Raw genomic sequence first — 25727 nt, forward strand, 5'->3', positions numbered from 1 at the left:
AAGATGGAAAAGGGAAGGACATGAATTCTACTCTAGAGCCATCAGAAAAGAACACAGCCTTGACTGTAGGGGTCCACTTATTTATTATGCCCAAAGCAGGCTGTGAGCAGTGACTCTCACCCAAATTCCATTCCCAAAGTTAAAACCTTCTTTACTAAAAAGACAAGGTTAATTATTAACCACAACCTATAGTTTGTTCTGTTCTGTTCCTAATTCAAGAATGCTTTGTCTCTTTCTTTACAAGCCTTGCATGCTACATATCCATAGCAACACTAGCCCCTCCACCTCAATCTAACTATGATGTCACCAGTAAATATTACAGCTGTGGGTATTCAGGGCCTTTCCTTGTTCAAGCCTCTGACTGCTCCAGCACTGGCCATGCTGGGTCCCTGTATCTCTGTCTCTTTAACTCTGACTCTCAGTCTTTCTTCTTGCCTTGTGTCATATCACTGAGCAGGAGATTGGAACCCACTGGAGGGGTATCCAGTACTTGGCAACACCTTGATTTTAGCCCACTGAGATCCCATGCCAGACTTCCAGTCTGTCTTCTGTATTCAACCTGTGTTGTTTAAGCCTCTAATTGTGTGGTCATTTATTACTATGGCGACAGAAACTAATATAGAGCAATGCTTTAATTCTTGAGTCAGCAGTTTTCAAAATTTGGTCCACTGAATTTTACTAGAATACTCAGAAGAACTTATTTAAACTCTGGGTTAAATAAACTCCACTCCTATGGACACAGAAACTCAATACAAAGCCCAGAATTTTTCTCACCTGATTTTTTTTTTTCTCTGCAGTCCTGGAAATTGAAACCGAGGCCCTCACACTGAACATATCTTTGGCCCTTTTTATTTTGAAAAAGGATTTCACTAAATCCTAAATTGTTTAGGGTGGCATCAAACATGAAACCCTCCTAGCTCAGCCTCTGATACAGCTTGTATCTAGATGTCCCCACAAAACCTCATATGCTCATAGGTGGGGTTTTTCGAAGGTGGCTGGACAAAGTGTGTATGAATATGGATTATGGGCATGGTAACTGGATTAGTCCATAGATTGGTTTAGCATAGTCCTGGGTATGGCTCAGTCTATGAAGAGAGAACCCCCACCCTGGGTCTGGGTGGCACTAACAAATAGGGTTGTAGCCTGGATGAATAGAAAAGGAAAGGGAAGTTCACCACTTTGCTGCTTCCTGCCTTCTGTCTGCGTGTCCATGGACTGTTTCTCATCTGTGATGCCCCTCTGCCATGTCACTGCCTGGGAGCTAACTGACTTTGGAGTGTGAACTAAAATAAACCTTTCCTCCTTTAACCTCAGTTCCTCTTGTTGGGTGACAGCCATACCAACCATACTTTTGTAATGAAAATATTTACTTTAGTGTAATGGAAACTGCCCCGCATCACAGTAGCTGCACTGGTGAATTACAGGAAGCAATCTTTGTGTTCACACACTTAATAAACAAATGCCAAGATGTATGCCCGTGTGTCAAAGTATCAACAGGTGAGTTTTTAACCCACCTAACACTCTGTTGTACATTTTTGTGTATTTATAATTTGTTTTATTAAATGTTTTCTTTTGAGTTTTTCTTGTGGAATTAGCCCGATTCAGTACAATGTCACATGAAAATCTGCTTTTACAACTTTGGGAGGAGGTTTAAAGTGAGTCATCAGTGCACTGGGTTACCAATGATGACTTTCATCATGTAAGCCAAAGATGTTAGCAAGACAGGACAGATAGGGAAGTACAGAATGAAGACCTTGATTCAAAGGAAGAAAATCATAATGTAAATAAATATTTGACTAGTCAAAATGCTACAAAGTGGTCATGTATACCTGAATGATCCAAAGTTAGAACTAGTCAGAAAATGCTATTAGGTTCTTGCCAGGGGTGAAACCTACTAGATGGAATGCCAACACTGTGATTCAATGTTGGAAATTGCTTGTAATGCTGCAAGAAATGTTTTGAAATACACTAATAATGAAATACAAATAAAATGTTTTATATGCACCAATAGTAATACATAAAAATATATTTATCATAACACATCACTAAAAGCCTTTATAGCAGGACTAATCGTTAAAATCTAAAGGATTTATGGAGAAGTGAGAGATGTAGTGTTGAGACTTTTAGAACAATAATGACACTTAAGAAATTTGCTCTCCTTCAAAATTGCCTACGTTTTTTACAACAAAAAGACCTGCCAAGAAAGAAAGATATCTGACAATTTGGCTGCTATTCACTCATTTTTTGAAAGCTTTGTTTTGAACTGTCAAGCAATTTATACACCATTAAAATACAGAACTATTGATGAGCAAGTTGTATCATTTCATGGTTGTTTAAGGTTTTGGCAATATATGCCAAATAAACCTTTCAAATATGGTATAAAAATATACACCCTGGTAGATACAAAGACATTTTACACCTTGAATTTAGAAATGTATCCTGGAACTCAGCCACCAGGTCTTTATTAGTGCAGTAATAAACTACCTTGATTTGAACAGACATGTTGAAGCAAAGATTATTTTTGTGGTAGAGTTTTATTTGTATTTTCATTGTAGTTCACATAGGAATTTATTTTTGCTATTAGTTTTTAGATTTTGTAAACAAATAAACAGTTGATGTTGAAAATGTTGATGTTTATCTAATACTCATTACATATTAAAATTTTAATATTTTATTCTTTTGATATTTTATTTCCCTGTTTATACATTGTATAACATAATAAAACTCAAAATCAAAATAAATAATTCATCAATACAAATACTCCTAAAAAATAAATATGTATATAGCATACCAGCCTAACGCTCCTTTTTAGGAATGTACCCTGACACACTGGGGACCTTGTGTATGTTAAGTATTCTGTCACAGCAATGAGAAAGTAACCAAGACAGCCTCTCATAGTGCAGGGATTATGGGTGTGTGCCACCATGCCCAATTCGATGGTTCTTAAGAGACCAGTTTTGGACACAGTGCTCCAAATTCTTAACCTTCTTTGTGTTAAGAGACTTGAGAAAATCACAAAGATTACAGATCCTCTTTTTCTCTAGTAAATGTACATACTAAAGAAATTGTGTGCATTTCCTCAATGATAGTCCCTTAGTCTAATCTGCCTGCTTCCCTTAAGCATAGTTATAAAACAATCCAAATTAACAATCTGTTACTTCTCTTAATGAGTTTTTCCTATCTAGACTGTCTTGGAAAGTAAGCTACAAGCATTCATGTGTTAACTAATAGCATACAGAAAGTTCTACTTAAGAAATACTTTAAATAAAAATATTAAGAATCAAATATATACTTTTCCTAATTTCTTTTAATTATTTCTAATTGCTACTCAAACTCTAGTTATTCTTCAAGCCCAACAAAAATATACCAATCTCTAGAAGGCTGGATCCCCAGGAATCCAATTAGATGGAGATTATAGAACAGGAAAGTGACTAAAGTCTACCCTCAGGAGTCAACTTGTGCAAGAGCAAAGGCAGCAAGGCAGACCTGGCACAGAGAGATGTGGGACTGTGACACAGCTTTTGAAAAGGGCCACAGAGAGCTTTGGAGGTGGGATGGCCTGCAGAGTGACCCTTTGGAGGTGAGTGGCCTGCAGGGGCTTTATAGCCCTGCCTGGGCCCTCACTGGGGGGTGCTTCTTAGTTGGAGAAAGTCCTGGTAGGGTAGTGAGCTATGAATACCAACAGCTGTGGAAATACGTCCTTCAGTTTGGAAAGGGAATTTGGGGGCTCGGGACTTGAGTCTATACTGAAATTTTACTTACATTTATGGTGTCAAAAGTTGTTTTGGTTTTCAACATTTACAACATTCTTTTATAAACACCAACAACAACTATTTAAATAGTGGGGAACATAGTGCCTTTGATGCCATAAAAGCAGGTTTGGATCCATTTGTTGCTATGTACGAAGTCTTCTTAACTTGTAATCAATTTCATAGTTGATACCTTCTGTTTTTATCTTCCTAGTATTTCTTCTTCTTTACTTGAATAAAAAGATTCTGGTTTTCATTTAAGAAATAAGCCTGGATCCATTTTTTGCATTTCACATTTGCAGAACCCTCTTCATTCTATTACTGGGTGGTACTATGTCCTAGGATGGTCAATTTGACCTTTCCATGTCCTTTGTCTAAGTAATTAGTTCTAGGATGGTCACGGCACTCAAGCAGAGATTGAAATTTGATGTAGAGATAATGTAAAAGAAAAGGTCTTTCTTTTGTATCACAAGTTGTAATGATGCCATTGCAGAATTGTAGGAGCCAGCATGTCTAGTGAGAAAGAAGCTGGAGTGAAGCAGAGGCGAGTTATCTGTACTCTGGACTGCACAACTATAAGAAAGATTAAAAAAGCAGTAGAAGCAGCTAGTCTGAATGAACTGTCACTTATAAAAGAAAAGGCCTTGACTAAAATATATAATATACATTTTGTTAACAGTTATTTGGTAGCTTGGTAATGAAGATGAAGGGATAGTTCCTGTTTTTGAGTTGCTTCTTTTTAGAGAAGGAATAAACATTTAAGCAGGAAATTATGCTTTAATGCCAAATAAATAAAGGCAATATAACAAAGTAGTGAAAATATCAGTGAAATAGTAACATGTATATGTATGTATGATACATATACATATATGTAACCTAATTTCTTTTTTTTATAAAAAATAGGATGTGTGAAAGTAAAACAATCTTTAAATCCAGATTTCTACACAATGTTCATTTTCATTATCAAGATTTTTGTCAATTCTAGTAAACAGTTCAGTTTTCACTTTTGTTCTTGTATTTTTCTCTATGGAAAAATGAAAATAAAAGAAAATATTGAGAAGAAATAAAGACTGATCTATATAGCATTATTAGAACTTAATAGTTGTAGCAATCATCAGTTTCTCTGATATTTGAATTGAGTTACCTACTTAGGGCAGCTTTCCACGATAGCCATCCAATATGTAGTGCCTGATTGGAGCTTAATGATTCCTTTTATTAAATCATGTAAAATAATGGCTTTATTATACTCTCTAAAGTAAGATTAATTTTAATCTTTCTACCAAAATGGTTTATATAAAAGATAGGGTAGAAAAATCTCAGTCCATACTAGAATTTAATATATAAAGGCATTTCTAAACTGACCTTAAACGGTAGCTAGAAATATGCCACAGCAGAAATATGAGTCAAGAGGGTGTCATGTATTTGGTTCGTATGTACAGTAGTCAGATTCATATAGATCACTTTTTGTACAAGGCTTAGCCTACTATGGACTCAGGTGCTTCTTTTGAAGAAAATGTTGAATAAAACAAAATCCTTTCCCCTATGGAGCATATTGATAATCTGATGATAATAGATCCTATTTGAATTAGAGGAATCTTGTAATACTTATAATTTCCCAAATTCTACTTGTAATTTAACTAAATGTAGCAGCATTCTCTGGAATATAAAAAAAAATGCATAGTCTGATCATTTGTTTCAAACATTACATTTAACATATGAAATTTAATATTAAAAAAGATCTATCTTCAGTTTTTATGTATATATTTTTTTCCTATTCATCTCTTTTTCCTGTGAACAGATGGGGCATAATTAATCATTTTGGTCAGCAAATGTATGAAAGACCTCAGTTTGAATGGGAAAATTTCAGCACTGTATTCAGTAAATGTTGACATTTCTAAAATTATGACAGTATACCAAGCTTTAACATTTAAAAGTTTCTTCTTTTCACTTCCTTCCTTCCTTTCCTCTTTCCTCTCTCCCTCCCTTCCTTCCTTTTCTATGAAAGGAATACTTTTCGGGGAGTTGATACATGTACATAATACAGTTTATTTGTTTTTAAAATCCCCTCCCTGCCCCCTTAAGTTCCCCTTTCCCCCTTTTCATTCTTGTTGTTATTGTTACTAAATTCATGTTTATGTCATATAATGTCCACATTCGTTAAGGTTATTAGGACCTTGCACCTGGCATATCTTCAGTGTACCTGTTTCCCTATCCCCCTTCACCCTTCACCCCAAGATGATTTTAAAACACATGTACTGCAAACATGTACTAATAAAATAAAAAAAATTATTTTATTTTATATATATTTTTTGTACCAGGGATCGAACTCCAGTCCTTGTGCTTGAAAGGCAGGCAGCAGAACCACTGAGCTAAATCCCCAGCCCCAAATTTTTTTTTTAAAGGAGTACTTTTTACTGTTGGATACAACAGCTACATCATTGAGCTGAATCAAATTTCCCGGCTTATGAACAACAAATCCTACTGTACAAATGACTTGTTTACTGAGAAAATGAAGCTTTTAACCATTGAGCAATATAAAAAAATTGCATTTAGAAGAACTCTCACTCCATAAATATTTGGAATTAACTAGGGAAAACTTTTTTAGACATATAAGGTATTTTTTTACTTTTTATTTCAGAATAAAGGTAATTATATGCTATATTGAATTTTCAGATGCCACAGTCCACCAATCATGATCCATCACTATGATTTTATCTTTGAAAAGAATTTGTGATTTGAGCATCAGCTCATAGTATTTCAGTATGACAGTCATCCATAATGTAACATTGATCAATATTTGTAAAGGAAATTTTACTGATGAATAAATCCAACATAGTAGAATGTACGAATCTTATTTACTTGCCATGATTTATACTAATGCAATGGAAATAGTTCAATAAACTTCTTAGATTAATTATATGCTTATTGATATACATTGAAGTAAATGAGAGAACTGAAAGCTGGATAGAAGCCAAATGAGTAATTATCAGCTTTGAGGCTATCAAGAGAGAAAGTCAATAATATTATAGTCATCAAACATTTAAAAACACTCTTGGGGTAATCATAAACATTTGCAATCAATTAGGAGGAATGTGTCCAGTTTAATGGGTCTTGAATAAACCTACATCAAGACTACATGGAATAAATATTGTGAGTCTTAGGAATGTATGTATGAGGAGAGGAGGGTAACCTAATCTTCATTTCAAAGGATCTTCCATGTAGCAATTAAGTTGTAAGAAAAGGGTGTTAAAATGCAGGATAGTGCATAAGTACATACCTCGAGTCATTTGGCTATGTACTTATCCTTAATTTGGGATAATTATGTCAATGATTTCACCATACAGAGGAGCCACAGGTAATTCATATTTGTGGATTCCTGAAGAGTTGAGTTTGTGTGAGTCCATATGAATATTAGAATGTATATATTTCCACCTGTAATATCAGTATATTATCTACATTTGAGTCTCTGATTTTTAGAAATCTTTTTACAAATTACAATATTTACACATTTTCAAAAAGCTTGTAGAAAAAAATTTCTGAAATGAAAGAACAATGTCACAATAGCTAAGACCATAAATCATTTCTAGCTGATCAAAAAATCAATTTCATATTAAATTTAAAAATATGTTTTGACTGGTGTTTTTAAATGTTGAATTTTAATTAAAATATAATTTACATAATTTGTTTCTCATAAGCAAATTTTCCTTCAACCAGAAAGAGAGTGCACATGTGTCCAATCATGGGTCATTGTGTACTACAAGTCAGTGCCTGAGAGCCCTCCATATTCCTGAGTAAATTACTGGGTTCAGGGATTGCAAAAGACCAAAAGGGCATAAGGTTTGATATATGGATATGAATCTTCATGTATCATATACAACATATAAAAACAAAAGAAGAGAAAGGTTCTTTTCTTCGTACAGTAATCTGTAAGGATACACTTGAAGTCATCACTGCATGCAATCTTGCCTGGGAATGAAACCAACACTTGACTTGAAGTAGAGATGAGGATATGGTAAAAGAGTATCTAACTACTTTCAATAAATTTATGTCTCTGTTCTTACTGTAATAAACTGCTTAGCTGCCTGTCATTGTAGTATCCTTCTAGTCTCCACAACTGATTCAACCCAGTAGATTTTCTAATACATCTTTCCCAATATTAGGCTATGGTACAAATATTGCTCCTAAGCAAGGGAAAATAAAGAATTCTTCACTTATATGGTGAAGGTTACAGCAACTTGATGGGTGATGCCTTTCTAGTAAATCAGTTCTATTCATTTCTACTAGCTCTGAAATGCAAACTTTTCCTGATCAATATTTTCAGAACAGAATTCTTACATTGAAGTAAGCTATCTGCAGTTTTTCAAACTGTAATGACCAGCTTCTATAACTTTCTCATTTCTGCATTCACTTGTAAGATTCTCTAATTCCATAGTCTCCCCATTGTCTAGGACATCCATCTTAATTTCTTTGCTTAGATGTGTCTGTCAGTAATTCTGCCTGGATTATTGCCAATTGTTTCTCATTAGCTTGTTTCAATGCTATCCCACCTACCTAGCAATATTCCCTCTTACAAAACATTTGGTTGAAAACAAGAATAGTATACTAAGCAAAATGAAGATGATTCAAAATTGGAATGGTTGGTCAGTATAATGAAGAGCACATTAAAGATATGAAATTTTAGAAAGGAACACAAAAAGCATAAGGTTTCATTTTTTTCTACAGTAACAAGATAGTATGTGGCAAAACTATGTGATCACTAAATATATTCAGGTCTCATACAGAGTGGCTGAAAAGCTAAAATAAATAGAAATAAAGGAATTCCAAAATTTGGAATATCCAAAATGCACAAGTTAAAAAGTTAAAAATTTCTTTTTGTGTTTAGGCAATAGAAAACAATGGTGGTTTCAAGGAGATACAGTCATTTTCTTTACTTATCAATAACAATGGTTATATCAGCATAAATATCACAAATTACAAGCAAAACATTATATTATTCCAGAAGGTGGCCTATTTTGTCCAGTGTATGTGTCTTAAATTTCACAGGCAAAAAAATGTTCTGACAACTAGAAATTCAAAGTGTCTGAAAGGTGAAAAAGATCCTTCAAAAAGTAATGAGTTTTATATTTCTTGAATTATTCTAGCAGGAATAACAGTGCTACCAATCAAAGGTGTGGAAGAGAGGACTTGCTGAAATTTGTGGTGTACTGATGCCTCATCAGGGAACAAAGTGGGTTATGTCAGAATCACTTGGGTAGTTTAAAATATACATATTGATGGCTTATATCAGATTCCAGTGTTCTGAGATGAGGACTGTATATCTTGACCATTAAAGTTATCTTCAAAATGATTCTTACATATTTATAAACTTGAGTTCTAAGTTTCCACTAAATTAAACTATGACCTTTTGTTTAATGACTCCATAATCTCTAAATGATCATAAATAAATTATGCCAGTTTAAAGCTCTGATAAGTTGTGTAAAACAATTTTCTCTTTTTTCTTTATTTATGCTGCCTTCGAATATCTGATTGCTTGTTCTATCTTAGAATACTTTATTGCAGTTTAGTTTACATACAATAATAAACAGTCCCTAAATGTTTAGTACAAAGACAATTGATTGTATTTCACTGTTAATACTTCCCAAAACAAGGTAATGAATATTTTCATCATAACTGAAATTTATCTTGTATCTTTCTCTAGACAATCCACCTCAAATACAAATAAAACCACTTTCTCATTTATATCACCATGTTTTTATACTAATGGATATATTAAAAAGCAATAATAAAGTATATTCTTTTTAAAATTTTAAGATACTTTCATTTAATGTATTATTATTATTATTACATGCTTCTTATAGTTCATTACTATACTACAGAATATCCCACTCTATGGATGCAGAAAATTCATTCAACTATTCTCACACTGATGGCATCTAGTTTGAATATAATAAATATTGTTACTGTAACTATTCTTATATAATAATTTGTATATAAATATACATTTTCAATTCTCTGAAGTGGAATATGTGACTTATATGGTAAGTGGACATTTAACTGTATAACAAAATATCAAACTTCCAAAGTATGTGTATATTTCACATTAACAGAGTTGTAGTTATACCATATCCTTGCCTATAGGGAACATTGGCAGTCTTTTTGCCTGCTCCCAAACTAGTGGTTTTGGATTAATATTTCATTACAGTTTTAGATAGCCTGTTTTTATGGAGTAATGAGGTAATACACATCTTGTGTTTATTTGCCATTTATATATCTTTTTGTGTGAATCATCTGAACAAGGTTTTGTCTCTTTTGAAGTGTGTCTCTGGTTGTATACTATTGTTTAGTGAGAGTATATCTATATACTCTGAAACATGTGTTCTGTATATTTAAATATCTTTTTTAGATATGTGTTGGATTTTTTCACTTAGTTTGTAGTTTGTCTGTTTCTTTTATTAATATTGCCTTTTAATAAATAGAAAATTTTAATTTAGATTAAGTCCAGATTACATTTTTCTATATCTACCTTAGTAAATGTCTTGCATTTTCTTGTAAAAGATTTCTGGCTATACCTTTTAGTGTGGATCTATGATGAATCTTGAATAAATTTTGTCTCTCATGAAAGATAAAAAAGTTCATTTAAAAAATTTGTGTAAATATTCAATTGGTTCAGGATATTTGTTAAAAACATCTCTGTGGAATATATACTCAATCTGTCAATACATAAATGTTGTATGCATCACATACTTTCAGGAAATGAATACCTTACCTGATGGATAAAATAATACAACAGAAAATGACCATGTAGTAACTGATATGTATGAATCCTCAGGCAGAAAATTCAAAGAGCTGTTTTAAGCAAACTCAACAAGAGAAAGACACAGAGAAATGTCTCAGGACTTTATCAAGTATACTTAGCAAAGAGAGGGAAGAAATCTTTTAAACAATCAAACAGGAGGTAAAAAAGGCACTGAGCAAAATGGAAAAATATGATAAAAACATCACTACAGGAATAGAACAAATAGAAGAATCAGTGAACATGTAAGCAGTCTATTTTGTCAACAGCCAGAGGATGAAAAAATAAAGGAAGACAGAAAGCCTATAAAAATTTGGAACAAATTTAATTGGATAAATATTGAGATAATTGGAGTGCAAAAGGGACATGAGAATGCCAGTAAGTACAAATCTTATTCATAAAAATAATATCAGAAAACTTCCCAAGTCCAAATAAGGATATAAACAGTAAGAGAAGACAAAATGAAGGAGCGCTATACAGATTCAATTCAATGAAGTTTATTCCAAAATATATGATTGAAAAATTCTCAAAGGTTAAAGACGAAGAGAAGGTTCTCAAAGTACCAAAATGAAAGAGTGCAGAAGGGTATTCAAATTCATCTGACAGCAAACTTTTCAGCAAAAATGTTACAAGAGGGAGTGAGATGAGATTTTTATAGTTGTAAGGAAAAAAAAGCCACTAAAAAAATTCTACTCATAAATGATTCTTTAGAAATGACAGATAAAGACATTCCTAGATAACTAACAGCTGAGAATATTTATCTTCAACAGACTTGTCATACAAGAATTACTATAGAGAGTTCTTAAAACTAGAAGAAAGAAAAGCTAGTGAAGAAGAAGAAAACATCCGAAGGTACACAATTGATGAGAAAAAGAAACTCCACAGGCAAAATCAAAATGTTCTAATATTTTAAACATCGTACACAAACATTCAAATTGTTATGAGGGCCAAAAACAACAACAAAAAACTAAAATAATTATAACTAAATCACCATTAAAAGAAAAGCAACAAAGAAAGATGTAAAATGCTACATAAAAATTCAAAATGTGAGAAAAATTGAGATTGTATTTTCTTAGTATTTTTGTTCTCTTCCTACTTTTGTTTCATTTCATAGTTTTACAATCATTGTTAAGATTTCAAAGGTTTAGTTATAATAAAAGGATATTTTTGTTAGCTTTATGAAAACCACAGCAAAAACTTAAAATAGATACACTAAAATATAATAAGGAAACAATACACACTACTAGAGAATATCCTATGATCACAGAGGAAAATTGCAAAAGAGGGAGAAAGAGAAACTACAGAAGATTAAAAAAAACAAACAGTAAGACTATAGTTATTAAGCACCTTAAATGTAAATGCACTAATTAACTGAATAAATGGAGAAAAAGACCAAACTATATGTTCTTTATCAATAAATTATATCTGAAAATGAAGGTACGGGATAAGATATTCCATGCAAATAGAATCCAGAAGAAAAAAGACACTGACATACTTACATGAAATACAACAGGCTTTAAATAAAAAGCAGTTTTTTAAAAAATCATTAAATGATGTTAAAGGAATAATTCTGCAAGAGGAAACTGGAACACTCACATATATAAAGCAAATGTTAATAGTCATAAAGGAGAGCTTCCCTATTACACTTAGTTAATCTATTTTCAATCTTTATGTAATAACAAGTCCCAGAGTCCGGTAAAATCATTTCATTCAATTTCGTTTCTTTTTTTCACAATTATTTTGGCTCTCCAAGATATTTACTCAATCTACCTAATGGTTATAATTAGCTTACCAAGTCCTTGAAAAGACTCTAAAGAACAAAAATAATTCCAAGATTTTAATTGGAATTGTAGCAGATCTAGAAATAAATTTATACAAATGGATACCTTGATTATATTAAAATTTTAAAACTATGTATCTCTCTCCATTATTTAGATCATCTTTAAATACTCATGATACAAGTTTTGCAATTTGTTAATGTGTTGCAAAATTTTGTAAATTTATTTCTAAGTGTTTTATGTTATTATGATTTCTTTCACCTTTTTACTATTTACAGAAAATATAATTATTTTCATGTATTCATATTAGTCTGTAAACTTTAATTAAACTATAAGTTTAGTAGTGTTCTTGAAGATTCCTAAGCTCTTTCTAAATATGTATTGAAAAACAGAGATTTCTTACTTCTTTTCAAACATTTTATTGCTTAAAACCTTGCCTCCTTTCAGAGCCTAGGACTTTCAGTTATCATATATATATATATATTTGAGTTTTTGATATGAACTGATATACTTTATTCCTGATATAATTTTGCTTTCTCTAGTCTTGAATATTTAATGTTTAATCTTTTATATTATTTATTAATTTATTAATTCTCTTAAAAGATTGATAATTTTAGGCTTTAATTTTTCATAGTTTATGATTTTAAAATTATTTACCTCAGCTCTCATTTTTATTATTTTTCTTATACTTTATGTTTAAATAGCTTTATTTGCATATACAATTAACCTGGAAGTTTAGTTTCTTACTCTTTAAACTTTTCCTTTTGTACAAATATAGGATATTTTGATTTTACTTATTTGTATATTTATTCATTTGAAGTTATTATGCTTGGGTTTGATGTCTTTCATCTAATTTTGGCCAATTATCAGCCAATTTCCATTCCTTTTCTTTGTTTTCACATGCTTGCTCCTCTTTGACACAAACATTAATTAGGTTTAATTTTAGTGTCAATGGGACTGGTGTTTCTTAAACATGTAGATGTAATTATAAGGAAGAAGGAAATTTAGAATTCCTCCCTGCTGTAATCTGTGCCCCAAATTCTCTAGATGCCAATTAAATATAAAATCTTCAGATGCAGCCATTCATTAAATTATGACTTAATTGGTTAATTTTTTGTTTTATAATTTCACCATTGTTGATTTCTTATCATCAATAGAGAATATGCTCTAATCACTTGTATTTTAAACTTTGATCCTGTCTCAGTTTTCAGATTCACTTTGATGGTTCAATTTTTTTTCAGTTTTACTTTGCATAGGTATCTATTTCAATCCATATTCTGTTGATAACAACACAATACCACAGAGCAAATGACACAAACAACAACAACTGTATTTTAGGTCAGTTTTGGTCTAAGGTTTAGGACCTGCATCTTGTGATGACTTTTTTGCTGGCAGAGTCTCAAGGAAGCACAGGACATGACACGGACAGGGACAGGGTGCACATGTGTGTCATATGATCTGCTCTCTCTGTGGATAAAGCCACCAGCAGTTCATCTCTCATCTACCTTTAAGAATGCATCTAGTACTGTTCACCTCTCACAAGCTTCACCTCTAAATATTGTGGTTGAATTAAACTTCATTCATCTTAATAATCCCAATAGGGAATAGATTTTAACATGTTTTGGGAATGTCAACCCATAGCAGTATACCTGTGTTCTTTATCTATTGCCCTTCTCTAGCCTGTGGGTGTAGAGAGGATACATCTAGATTCAGCTGCTCAATGTGGGGCATTGTGTGTGGGGCAAGCTAGCCAAACAACATTGGTTGGTCCTTTGTAACAATTTATTATACTGCTGTTGCTTTTTACACTTAATTCATAATAGCTATTAGTGTGTGATTTCCTTCCATTTTCTTATTTATTAAATGCTCCAGGAAGTTCTCCTTATAAGATCAGCATATAAAGAAATGTTATTGAATGGGAAAACCCCTGCTAGAATTTACCTTCAGAATTTAGCACAAGTACCTCTGTCTTCTGAAACCAAAGTTTCCACTGTTGGCTGATAAGTCAGAAGCTTCAGTCTCAGTAGCTCTGATTGCAATATTATCACACTTCTGCCAACACAACAGGAGCATGCTCCCACTGTTTCTTATAGGTAGATTTATGATGCTCGGCCCTTCCTGTGGATAGAGAATCTTTCCTTATTCTCATCCACCAAAAAGAGGCCCAGATCTTTATTGCATATTCTAACCTTCTCCTAGAACTTGGGATTTTGGACTTGCTGCTCATAGAGCTTCACTATTAAGTAAGTAATATGCCCCTATTGAAAATGAGCTGTTAGCTTTCTATTAAACTCTTACTAAAACTGAAAGGCTATTCCATGAATGGTCTGATATGCTCACTTTGGAAGAATCATCTTTAATTCAACAACTAACAAGATATGAAGGGCCAAGTGAGCTTGCTTTTAAGTGCAGACCAAAATTCAATACCAACTTTGGGGGAAATTTTATTCTTGCTTTACCACCTGAAACAAATGCTAGCTCTACTAGGTTTTAGCTCACAAAGGTGTCATTAAACAAATAGGACTAGTCAGTGATAGTTTTTCTGAAATTGATCTGAAACCTGACTCTGTTCAGGGGATATGACAGTAACCATTAGGAATTATTTTGTTTGAGTTATTCAAGCTCAGCAACAGCTACGCAGAACTGAAATGCACATGGTTACTTTGCCAAGTGGGCAGAACCTGAGCCCACTCTCACATCTCTGTATAGTTCATACCTGATGACCCTTATTATGTAAATATTTTATGATTGCTGATCTGTTGCCAATAGCTTAATTGTTTGGTATCTACTTAGAGAACTACGAAGTAGTATATTCAAGATACTCCTCTTTGGGGTTGCAAAGTGGAAATCTTTCCTGGTTGTGTTTGGATTACAGAGAGATTCATATTCAAAGTCTGTTATTTGATGAGATCAATTGGATACAGCTACTTACTGACACAGTGCTATCAAGACTGCCACCATGGTAGCTGAGTTCATAATCGCACTTGACAAGATAATTTATCTACCATTATAGGCTGGACCCATAACAAAAGACTGTTGCTATAATAAGGTAATGGCTTCACATAATACTCCTGTTTCTTGTTAAAAGTTGACTGTCTTGTTTCCTGGTAGGAACAGCCATATCACATAAGCACGACCAATTTCCACTACAAGCATATTGACTATTTTGGAACTCTGACTACCATGGGTAGGAGTTGTTGATACTTTTTCAGGACATAGAATTATTCTAGCCTGATTAGCAGACTTAGGTATTACTGTCATATCCCCTGAAACTAATCAATACCGTATTTTTTTGTACTCTTCCTTTCACATACTTCTTGCATTGTTGAGTATTGAAACAGTCAAATTTTGACTCAAGATTCCTTCTGTACTTTTTTACTCTTTCCTGATCTCCACATTAGTAAGCGCTTTGTTCACTTATTGCAGATGTTCTATGAAAGAGATTCTATCATCTTGGCTGCTTTCTGAAGAATGATCAACATGAAAATGGTGTGGGATAATACAGACCTGCTTGTAAAATTCAAATTCTGATTTTTCTTGGGCATGATGCTTCTTTCTTTTTCCATAAAGCAGCCTGGGAGGTAGCCTCGCCTAATGTTGCTCTGGTACTTTAGACTTAATTCTGCATCAGCTTCCTGAAGTCTCTTATTGGATTGACAGGATTCTGTTTCGTAATGGTAATGAGGCCTTTTTTGGATAACAACTTTTCAACTCCCTATATAACAACATATGCTGGTCAAAGTGGGAGACACAATCATTCTCAATAGGTTTGACAAAAATGTTATTGTAACTTTAGTGCCTGATCATTCTTGATGGAAGATCTGAGTGTAAGTAGGAAGCAATTAAGAAGGTGAAGATGTAGGTATCAGAATAGAAATACAAATCTTTTGGAGGTTGAGGGACAGCTCCAACATCTGTGAATGGAGTATTTTCACACTCCTAGAAGATGGAGAAGACATGGACATTGATGATCTTTTTTATGTCCAAATCGCTTCCGGAGTTCCCTTCTGAAATAACACACTCTAGTGCAGATCTCTCAAATATAGGTAAGTGCCTTAAATTTAACTGACTGCTGGAGTTGACATTCCTTACCAGAAAGATCTAATCATCATCTGACCACAATCCCTTTAATCTTACAAATAAGTCCAGTGGGAACAGCAGGAGGATCTTTCTACCTCATGAAGAACATCTGTCAATACTTTCAATATTTTTTCTATCATAATTCTCACTTATTACATGAGCTGGTGAGAAAGGTACCAGAATAGAGACCTAGAACAAAAACTGATACACAATTAGGCTTGTGGGTTATAATGTTTCTGATAAAATTGTTTAACTCTGCTATTGTGGCTCAAAAGCAACCAAAGACAACATGTGAAAACATGAACATGACTGTGTTTCAATGAAACTATTTACATAAACAAGTTTCAGGCTCAACAATATTTTGCTGGCTTCTAGAGTAGAAATTAGACTAGAGTGGATCATTTGCTCTTCAGAAGTCTCCTATGTGGGGCTGGGGATGTAGCTCAGTGGTGCCGTGCCTGCCTGGCATAGGTAAGGTCTTGAGTTCAGTCCCTGGTACCAGGGGAAAAAAAGGAAGTCTCTTCTAATTAAGAGCTGAACTCAATCATTCTCTCTATATTGGAACTCTTGGCTTTACTTCCTGGCAAAAAGGCCACATTGTTTTGTGTTCTGCATAGGAGATCTCAAAAATTCTAGCTAATCCTTCCTCCTGTACTGTAAAATACCATGTGCACTTTCAGGACTATAGTACTTGCATGAATATTACTGTCCTGCTGGAAAAATTTGACTTACACGTTAAGGGTGGCCTTGAGAGCCATTCAAATATTTTAATACCAGTAAATGATAATATAGTCTTCTAATAGACTGCTCATTTATTTGGGGACATATATGGACCAATATCTGTGGATCCTGTGGGCAGTTTTCCTTAAAGCTGAAAATGTTTGAAATTTTCCCTGAATTTCACTGTTTTGGTCAGTGTCATCCTGTAAGCTTCAGATGTCATTCTGTTCAGCTTTAATTCACTGGCCAGGAAATGATAGATAACAGACTTCCTCTCAGTTGGCAAAGGTGGAGTCTTTGCAAATCTCATGCAAAGCTTCTGTACTTGGATTAATGCCTCCGGCCATGTTTATGGATTAAGCAGAAATTTGCAAGATCTCCTAAATTCTGAAGGTAAAATCTGATGGTTCATGAGATTTATTTATTTGGCTTAGTTTGGGACCATGGCACTCATGGCTGAGAACAATCCTGCTTATTAAAGTCCTACTCATAGTATCCTTAATAAATATAGAAGAAAAAAAAGCCATGGTTTTGACCCCAATTCCTATTGTTCAGATTAATCAGAGGAGTGACAAACACATGTGGATATTTACTAGTGGCCAACAATGTAGAAAGAGAGTGAATATTACTGAGAGCCAATTCTCCATTAGTCTTTAATGTTACTGCACATTTTGAAAGCAGAAGTTCTCATGAGAGAAGATGATATACCACACCTCAGGGTTCCTCAGTCACCACATAAGCCCATTACATGAACAGTATCCACCAGAACTACTTCACATTGCCTTGTGGGCTTGAGGTCAAGAAGAACTGACATTAACATGAGGCTCATTGCTTGCTCTGCCAAGAGGGTTAATGTCCATTCTCCCTAATCTGGAATAGGGTTATTTTGTAGATAAGCAACTATTTCTGCTACTGATAGGTCAGCTTGTTTTGGCTCAGCCACTATTCTGTTTCTATGCTACCAATGACAACTAAACCTTCTAAACTGAAATAGACTGTTTTATCTTGATGTTATTATGTAGGAAGTCCATGGGCTTGAAGTCATTGTCTTTCTTTAATAATGAGGGTTCTATACATTTAATTTGTCAAAGTAGGTTTTATTTCACAAATTGTCAAAAATTAATCTTATTTCACTCCCAGAGTTTCAAAATATGCTAGTGGTTGAAAGCAGTAAGAAACCAGCAGTGTTTGAACTTGGGCTTCTTTGTTTATTGGAAGTTTCTTGAACTCCCACTATCCTGTTTTTTCAGTTATAATAATTACTATCACAGAAGGCTATGTGAGGAACAAATGGAATAATACATTTGTAAATCACATAAAACAGAGCCTGGATACTGTAAATGTTTTATATAAGGATAGTCTGTGTGAATATGTTATTTACTGTTGAGAAGATCAAATAATATAATACAAATATTTATTGTAGTACCTGGCAAATAAAAATACTCAGATATATTTTTAATGTTTAGTTGTTGCAAGGCTTAATCAGATTTCTGTTGAAGTGGCTGTTTCTCCCATATAGTTACTTCCCAAAATCCTACCTAATTTTAATAACCAATATTGAAGTTGACCCATATAGGCTTCTTTAAGCACTGCTGCCAAAATTAAATACTTTCTTCATTACAAACCACTACCATCCACTTTGCACCATTCATAATACTCATTCCACTATTTTGTGCACTGAGAAGCATAAATATTTTACCTCTTTTGTTAACTATAAGCTTCTTAAGCCTATGACTACAGTCTGTAAAGCTTTTTATCTCATATTTTGCATTGCACTAAGCAAATGAGCAATGAATTGTTCTTGATTGACACATTTTTAAAAGTTTAACATTTCTAACCTCTTTTCAAGCCTTTCTAAAGTGTCTTGAATCGACCCATTTAAATAAAGTTTCCAATTTTCTTTCTTTTTTCTCCTTTTACACATTTACCTAGAATAAAAGGTGTGAATTTTCTTTGTTGGGGAATGTAATGTAGACCTTTACATTGTGCCCTTAACCATAATTAACTGCTGCTGAAAAAAGTGTTTCTCTGATTAACTGGATATAGAAGCCCAACTCTTAAAAATAAATTTGTTTTTTAAAGCAAACTACACCTGCAATAGCATTTGGCCCCAATAGGCTACCCGATTCTATCCACAGATGCTATTTAAACCATTTATTAATGAAAGCAATTCCTGATAATCAAGATAAAAGTCAAGCACAATTTCAAGGTTTGAACTTAAAATGATGACATTGATGAATGGATATATAAATACATGTAGCCTTCTTCACGGTACAAGGTATTTATAGCTTGATGTTTATTTTGGACTGCAGCCTAGTTTTTTAGTACTAAGATTTATTTCAAGTATCAAAGAGAAATTTTCTTTCTTTAAATAATGGTATTACTGGTAATAATTTTAATGATAGAAGCAAGGTAATTTTTCATGAATTATTAAATTAAATAAGTCAAAAACAAGTTTATCAAGTTTAAAGGTTTTTATTATCTCTAAAAAAAACCCCCTGTATCTAATAGAGGACCCAGTCAGGCATTGTGTAATAATAACATTTTATTTACTTAAAGGAAAATGAAGAAAGAATGAGGGATTTCAAATGTGTGCAAATGATTCTATTATTCTGTTTTTAGGGTACATTTTCAAAACTGTCATCCCTTTAGGACTTGGAAACAAGCTAACAGGAGATATTTCTTTCCTCACAGGCCTTGATAATCAAAGGGCAAAATTTTCACTTTAAAGGTATGAAAAGGCCTTAATCCAAAACCACTCTCTGTTCTCTTTTTTATAGGACTCTTTTGATAGCACTAACTGAAAGGTGTTGTCTTGCCCTAAAGACTCAAGGTTTTAAAAATTCATTATTTCAACTTACTTTGATTAGAAGCCATAAGCATACCACTTAAGGTTTTAAAGGTCACAGATAATCTGACAGGAGGAAAACTGGCAAAAGCATGTTCAACTTGTTGATTCTGGAGATCGTTTACTAAATAATCCTGTCAGAGAATTTTCAGACTTCATGGTTTTAATTGTTAGTTCCACTATGACCCAATTATTTTCTTTATCGTTTTTGTTTTGTTCATTTCAGTGTCTTAGTCTTTGTTCTATGACCCCTAAATAACACAAACAAAGCAGCAAAAATATGGGTTTCCATCCTGGAAATAACAAGAAAAGTGTGTTTTGAGAGAGTGCCACCAACTCTGGCTGAATACACCCATCAAGTTTAATGGGACTCTGGTTGCCAAAGCCCCAAACAACCTTTGTCTATTTAGGCCTAAATGTAACTGCCACTTGTTCTCACCCCCCTGGGGTTCACAGGAACTCTTATTTGTTGCTGTCCAGATTTATGATTTCCTGTTTGTTCTCCATTCTATTGATACTGCTTTCTGTCTTACTCAAATGTAGCTGTTCTCCAATATTGCTCATAATGCTCAGTAGATTATGTATGACAAGAAAGCACTGGTTTTTATTACATTTTTATTTTTAAATGCTTATTTACTTATTTGCTAAGCCAAACAAATTGTACCACCAAGAGTGAAATCCTCTCTGATTTTCTTTTAGCAAAAGTGTGGAAACAAGATCCATTCATTCAGGAAAAAAAAAAAGTTCTAGAGACTACTCAAGACAACCTCTGAAGAAACACATTTCTAAATCTGCATTTGTGGTGATGAAAGAGTTAAAACTCTCAGCAACAGAATGTATCTGCTGACCTTAACATGCCCAGCACCTCCAGGGACACCACAGGTACTGCACTAACCTGACCATAAACAGCACAGGATAAAAATAAATTAAACATCCATCCATTCTTTCCAGTGAGCCCTGGCTCATCTTCTCTTAAACAGTTAATGTACTCAAGACATCCTTATCTAAAACTAAAAGGATTTCTGCCAATCTGGAGTTAGTGACCTTGTCAACTTGTAACTGTGGTGTACAACTATAGTTACAACACAGATGTTCCTGTAAGATGAACAAGAAACAAGATGCCCTAGGATATGCATTTCTGAGATATCAACATTCACTGGGACCCTTTTCCCACATCCTTAGTCCCTTATAGAAACCACAACCTCAAAAACTAAAAATAGAAATTCCATTTGACTCTGCTATTCTTCTTTGGGATATCTTCCTGAAAGAATTTAAGTCATTTATTATAGCAATATATGCATATCTCTGTTTATAGCAGTACAGTTACAATAGATAAAATTATAGAGGTGACCTATATGCCCATCAATTGATGAACGAATGAAAAAAGTTGTGTATATATACACACAGGTCAGAATATTACTTAGCCATAAAGAAGGATACATTTGAATCTTTTTGGAGGAAAATAAATGGATTTTGGGAACATACAGATAAGTGAGATAAATCAGACATAGAAGGATAAATATTGTGTGTCTTCTCTTATCTGAGAATCTCAAAATATACATAGTTTCAAGAGCAAAATAAAAGAGAGATGGTAGGAAACAGGGAGGTAGACTTTGTGATGAGAAGGGGACCTGAGGGAATGGGGAGGGGATAGGTAAGGTGGAAGGGGGTAAAATGATCTACACGTGATGTGTAAATGCATAATGAATGTAATTATTATGTATCACAAGTCATACAAACAATTTTTTAAAAAGAGCCCATCTCTCACTTCCCACTTGGAAATTGCCTGCTGCTTTCTTGGAGTGAACCCATCTCCTGACTTTCCTACATTTCTTGCTATGGGTAAATCATTGCACCAACCCTCCATATGCTAACTCTCATGGCAGTGTTCTTCATTGAGACTGTTTATTTTCCTGCATTGATCACACTCATTTTTCTTCCACTTTTCCCCACTGCTTATGAAAATAAGAGGGAAACTGTATTTGAAAAATGTTTGGAATCAGTATTAAACAAGTAAACAATTTCAGAAAAAAAGCTTAATGAAAAATATACTATTTTTTTGCTTGCATTCTTAATGTCATACAAGTAAATATACTGAAACAAAATGTTTTCTCATCAAGTTGTAGTGAGTTTAGGAACAATGCTTTGTGTTTCACCTTGGTGGGTTAAATAACTTGTTTTTATACTACCTTGTATCTTTGTGAAATTCCATACTCAAGGCAATATGCAGTGCTAACAGTAAAGTAATATAGTTTCAGTGACTCAATTGACTTAAATATTGAGTAGACATTTAGATATAGACAGTAGAGTAAGCATGATAATCAGGGATTTTAGTTAATAAATAACCAGAAATTATCTTTCTTCAGTGATCTGGAACCTATCAAAAGTGTTCTTTTACTATCATAAAGAGGTACATATTTCTTTGAAAGGAAACAGAATACCATCTTTGTGACTCTCCATTATTTGAAAATCAAGATATTCAGAAGTCAGATTCCTTTAGAAATATTTTTAAACAGTATTATGTAAAGATTTTATTTTAAAATCTGACTCCAATAGTATTTAATACAAAACGGTGAACTTAATGGTGTTGGCAAAATGTTTGGCTGATGCTCTTAGTTTTGTAAGACTATAACAAGAAAACCATAAATGAGTAATCTCCTTGAAATTTTTCAGGATTTAATGTACTTGCTTCTCATGCTAAAATCAACTTATAAAATGCACACATATTATAAAGACTTACCATATTCACTGTCATAGAATATAATGAATTTCTGCCATGCATACTCTGTGACTACTCTTAGAATCACATCGTTCAAGTAGACAGGGGGCCGAACGGAGAGTGTATAATCATCATTCCTGTTGCTCCGAGCGAGTCCACAGCCACTTCGTGGGGTCCCAGCTGTTGAGCGCTGAATGAAGAGGTGTGGGATATGCATAGCATCTGCCAAAGACTGCAGGGACCCGGCTGATGTGCAGCCAATGGAGCTGACCAGCGCTAGGATACCTTGGTTCATAAGTTCACAGGCTGCAAGAGAGCACAGTAATATTCAGAAGTCAATGGGTTTGGCATTATTTCTCTATTTGTACAGCAGCGGATAACAATTTACAGAACAATTACCCAATGATGCACATCTTTTTTTTCAAAAAACCACAATATTCTATATGAGTAGATCCTCAAATTACAAAGAGCTTTGAGATTCAGTTCAAGAATTCTGGCCTAATAGCTATGTGACTGTGCAAGTTACTTAGCTTCCCTGGGTTCACGTTTGCCATCTGCAAAGAGGATAAAATAGTGTGAACCTGGTGGTATTGCGAGGATTAGAGACAATGTAGTTTCTGTTATTTGTTTTTCATATGATATTCAATTGACAGTTGATGAACCTTTGTAATTATCACTTTATAATCCAGAAAAAAAATAATTGCTTACTAAGTATATAAGACAGGTTTTCAAACAGTAGAGAATAAACTGGTGATTGAATGAGAGTGAGATGAAGGATGGAGGAAGGCATTTCTGACCCTATAACAGAGCCACCATTGCCTCTAAATATTCAATGACACCTTTTCTTTCTCAATAAAATGGAGAAAAATATTTTTGTTTTCTTCTTTGTTTTGCTTTATTTTAGCATCAAATAAAACACTAAATTTTAGTAACTATCGCATTCTGTTCCTAGATGAATAATTTCTAGTTGTATTACTTGACATGATTTCAGTTTTAATTTCATTTTAATTCTTCTGTGTTTGAAAATGTAGTTTTCAAGCGTACTTAAAACTGTACCAAATATAAATTATAATTAAAGATAAAGACAACATATGTTGAAAAAATAGTTAAGTGATATCTCAGAATGCCACTGTTTGGAGGTAAGAGGTCAGAAATAAATGCAAAAACAAATTCAGAATGAATGAAAGCAAAAATTACCTCTCTTTGAGAAGTTCAGGTGTTATAATTGGTTCATATTTCATTCTAAATTTTAGTCTTTCTAGTATAACATTCTCAGACTTAAGACTTACAGATTTTTTATATAATTCTTGAAAAACTTAAATGAAATTTATAGGTCAATCCCTTCCATGCAATTAATTAGCCTATTGATGAAGGTTGATTGATTTAAAGTGTGAGTTTAGAAGTGCCATGCTAATGATAAGAATATAAAAATCACATGCATTTATTATTATTAATGGTAAGTCAACTGATATACGCAAAGTAAATTAGTAATCATTAAGGACTTTTTTTCAAACATTGCCTTATGAGGGAGAGTATATTGATTTCAAGTAAATGCTCAAGACATCATCAAGGATGAATGCTTTTTTAGATCATCACAAATTGAGCTGAAATTTTAGAAAAATAATCATACATTCTATTCATGTCCATGAATCCAACATTTCTAGAAAGCAATATAGGGCCAGGGATTTAGCTCAGTGGCACTGCACCTGCCTTGCAGGTACAAGGTCCTGAGTTCAATCTCCGGTACCAAAAAAAAAAAAAAAAAAGAAAGCAATAAAAATTTAAACATAATTGCAATGAATTTATGCAAAAGTACTGGTCAAAAGTTTACTTCATTATAGTGGTAAATGAGTGTATTATTGATCCATAAAGGCAAATCAAAATTAACTTTTAAAATACACTTTGTGTGAAAGTTTGATTCATTTAGCATTTAAAATAAAAATAAGAATGCCTTGACATGTACAAGGTTAGATTCAATCTCTAGATTCAAATAATTACAAATCATTAAGTAAATAAAACATTTTAGTACCTGAATCACAAAAGTTACAAAGTTATAAAGTTCTAAATTTCAAACAAAAAATTCATTTTCACATAAAACATAATAGGAAAATTGTCCCTTTCAATCTTTAGATTTAGAAAGATGAACTAAACATGAAAAGTTGTATATTAATTATGTAAAGCAGAAAAATTTGCTCCACTGTATAGTCTTATTTCTTCCAAATATTACCATAGTTTCAGTTTAGTTGTGGTCAACAGCATTTGGAAAATTCCAGAAATATCTCATTAGTTTTAAATTCCATGCTATACTAAGTAGATCGATGAATTGTCACGCTATCCTGTTCCATTCCACCCCAGGCTGTGAATCTTTATGATCCACATGGGCTACCTGCTGTTCATTTAGCAGCCCTCTCAGTTCTTAGGCAGCCTGTCATGGTGTCATAGTGTCACAGTGAGCTCAGTGCTGTCCTAACACCAAGTCACAGTGCCCATGTCCGTAACCTCCATTCATCTCATTCAGCAGGCATTATATCATCTCAGTTTATCACAAGAAGAGTAAGAACAGTACAGTAAGATATTTTGTTATTTTTCAACATCCATGTAACATCTATTACAGTATATTGCTATGCTTTCTACTTTATTATTATTTTAAATCTCATTTTACACAATTTATAAATTAAACTTTAAGATAGGCATGCATGGTGCTGGGGATTTAGCTCAGTGGTTTCTCAGCCTGCTATGCAAGCGCAAAGACCAGAATTCGATCCCTGGTACCAAAAAAAAAAAAAAAAAAAAAAAAAAGATAGGCATGCATGTAGTGGGAAAAACAGTACATGCATGTTTCAGTACTAGCTACAGTTTCTGGCATGCACGGGGCGGGGGGTGTCTTGAAATGTATTCCTGGTGGATGGGGAAAGTAACGTACTGCCTGTTATTTCATTAGTAAGAACATAAACTAAACAGATACTAACACTAGCTGTTTTGATATAAGTAAATGTGTTATTTTTAGATTCCTCTTTGTTATTACCTATCCTGCTACACA

General features: G+C 33.4%; 1 protein-coding gene across 5 annotated transcripts in view; it reads right to left on the reverse strand.

The window, feature by feature from the left end:
- Grid2 (glutamate ionotropic receptor delta type subunit 2) overlaps nucleotides 1–25727 on the reverse strand; it is a 1480136-nt gene that overhangs the window by 727677 nt on the left and 726732 nt on the right. For all 5 annotated transcript variants that reach the window (XM_087215774.1, XM_021261081.2, XM_087215773.1 and 2 more), the window contains exon 3: nucleotides 22709–22993. In XM_087215774.1, coding sequence (XP_087071900.1) covers nucleotides 22709–22993 — 285 coding nt within the window. The remainder of the gene's footprint in view (nucleotides 1–22708; nucleotides 22994–25727) is intronic.

The sequence above is a fragment of the Heterocephalus glaber genome, unplaced genomic scaffold, assembly GCF_053883595.1.
Source record: "Heterocephalus glaber isolate CG9 unplaced genomic scaffold, H.glaber_assembly_v1.0 deba00001454, whole genome shotgun sequence".
Taxonomy (NCBI): Eukaryota; Metazoa; Chordata; class Mammalia; order Rodentia; family Bathyergidae; genus Heterocephalus; species Heterocephalus glaber.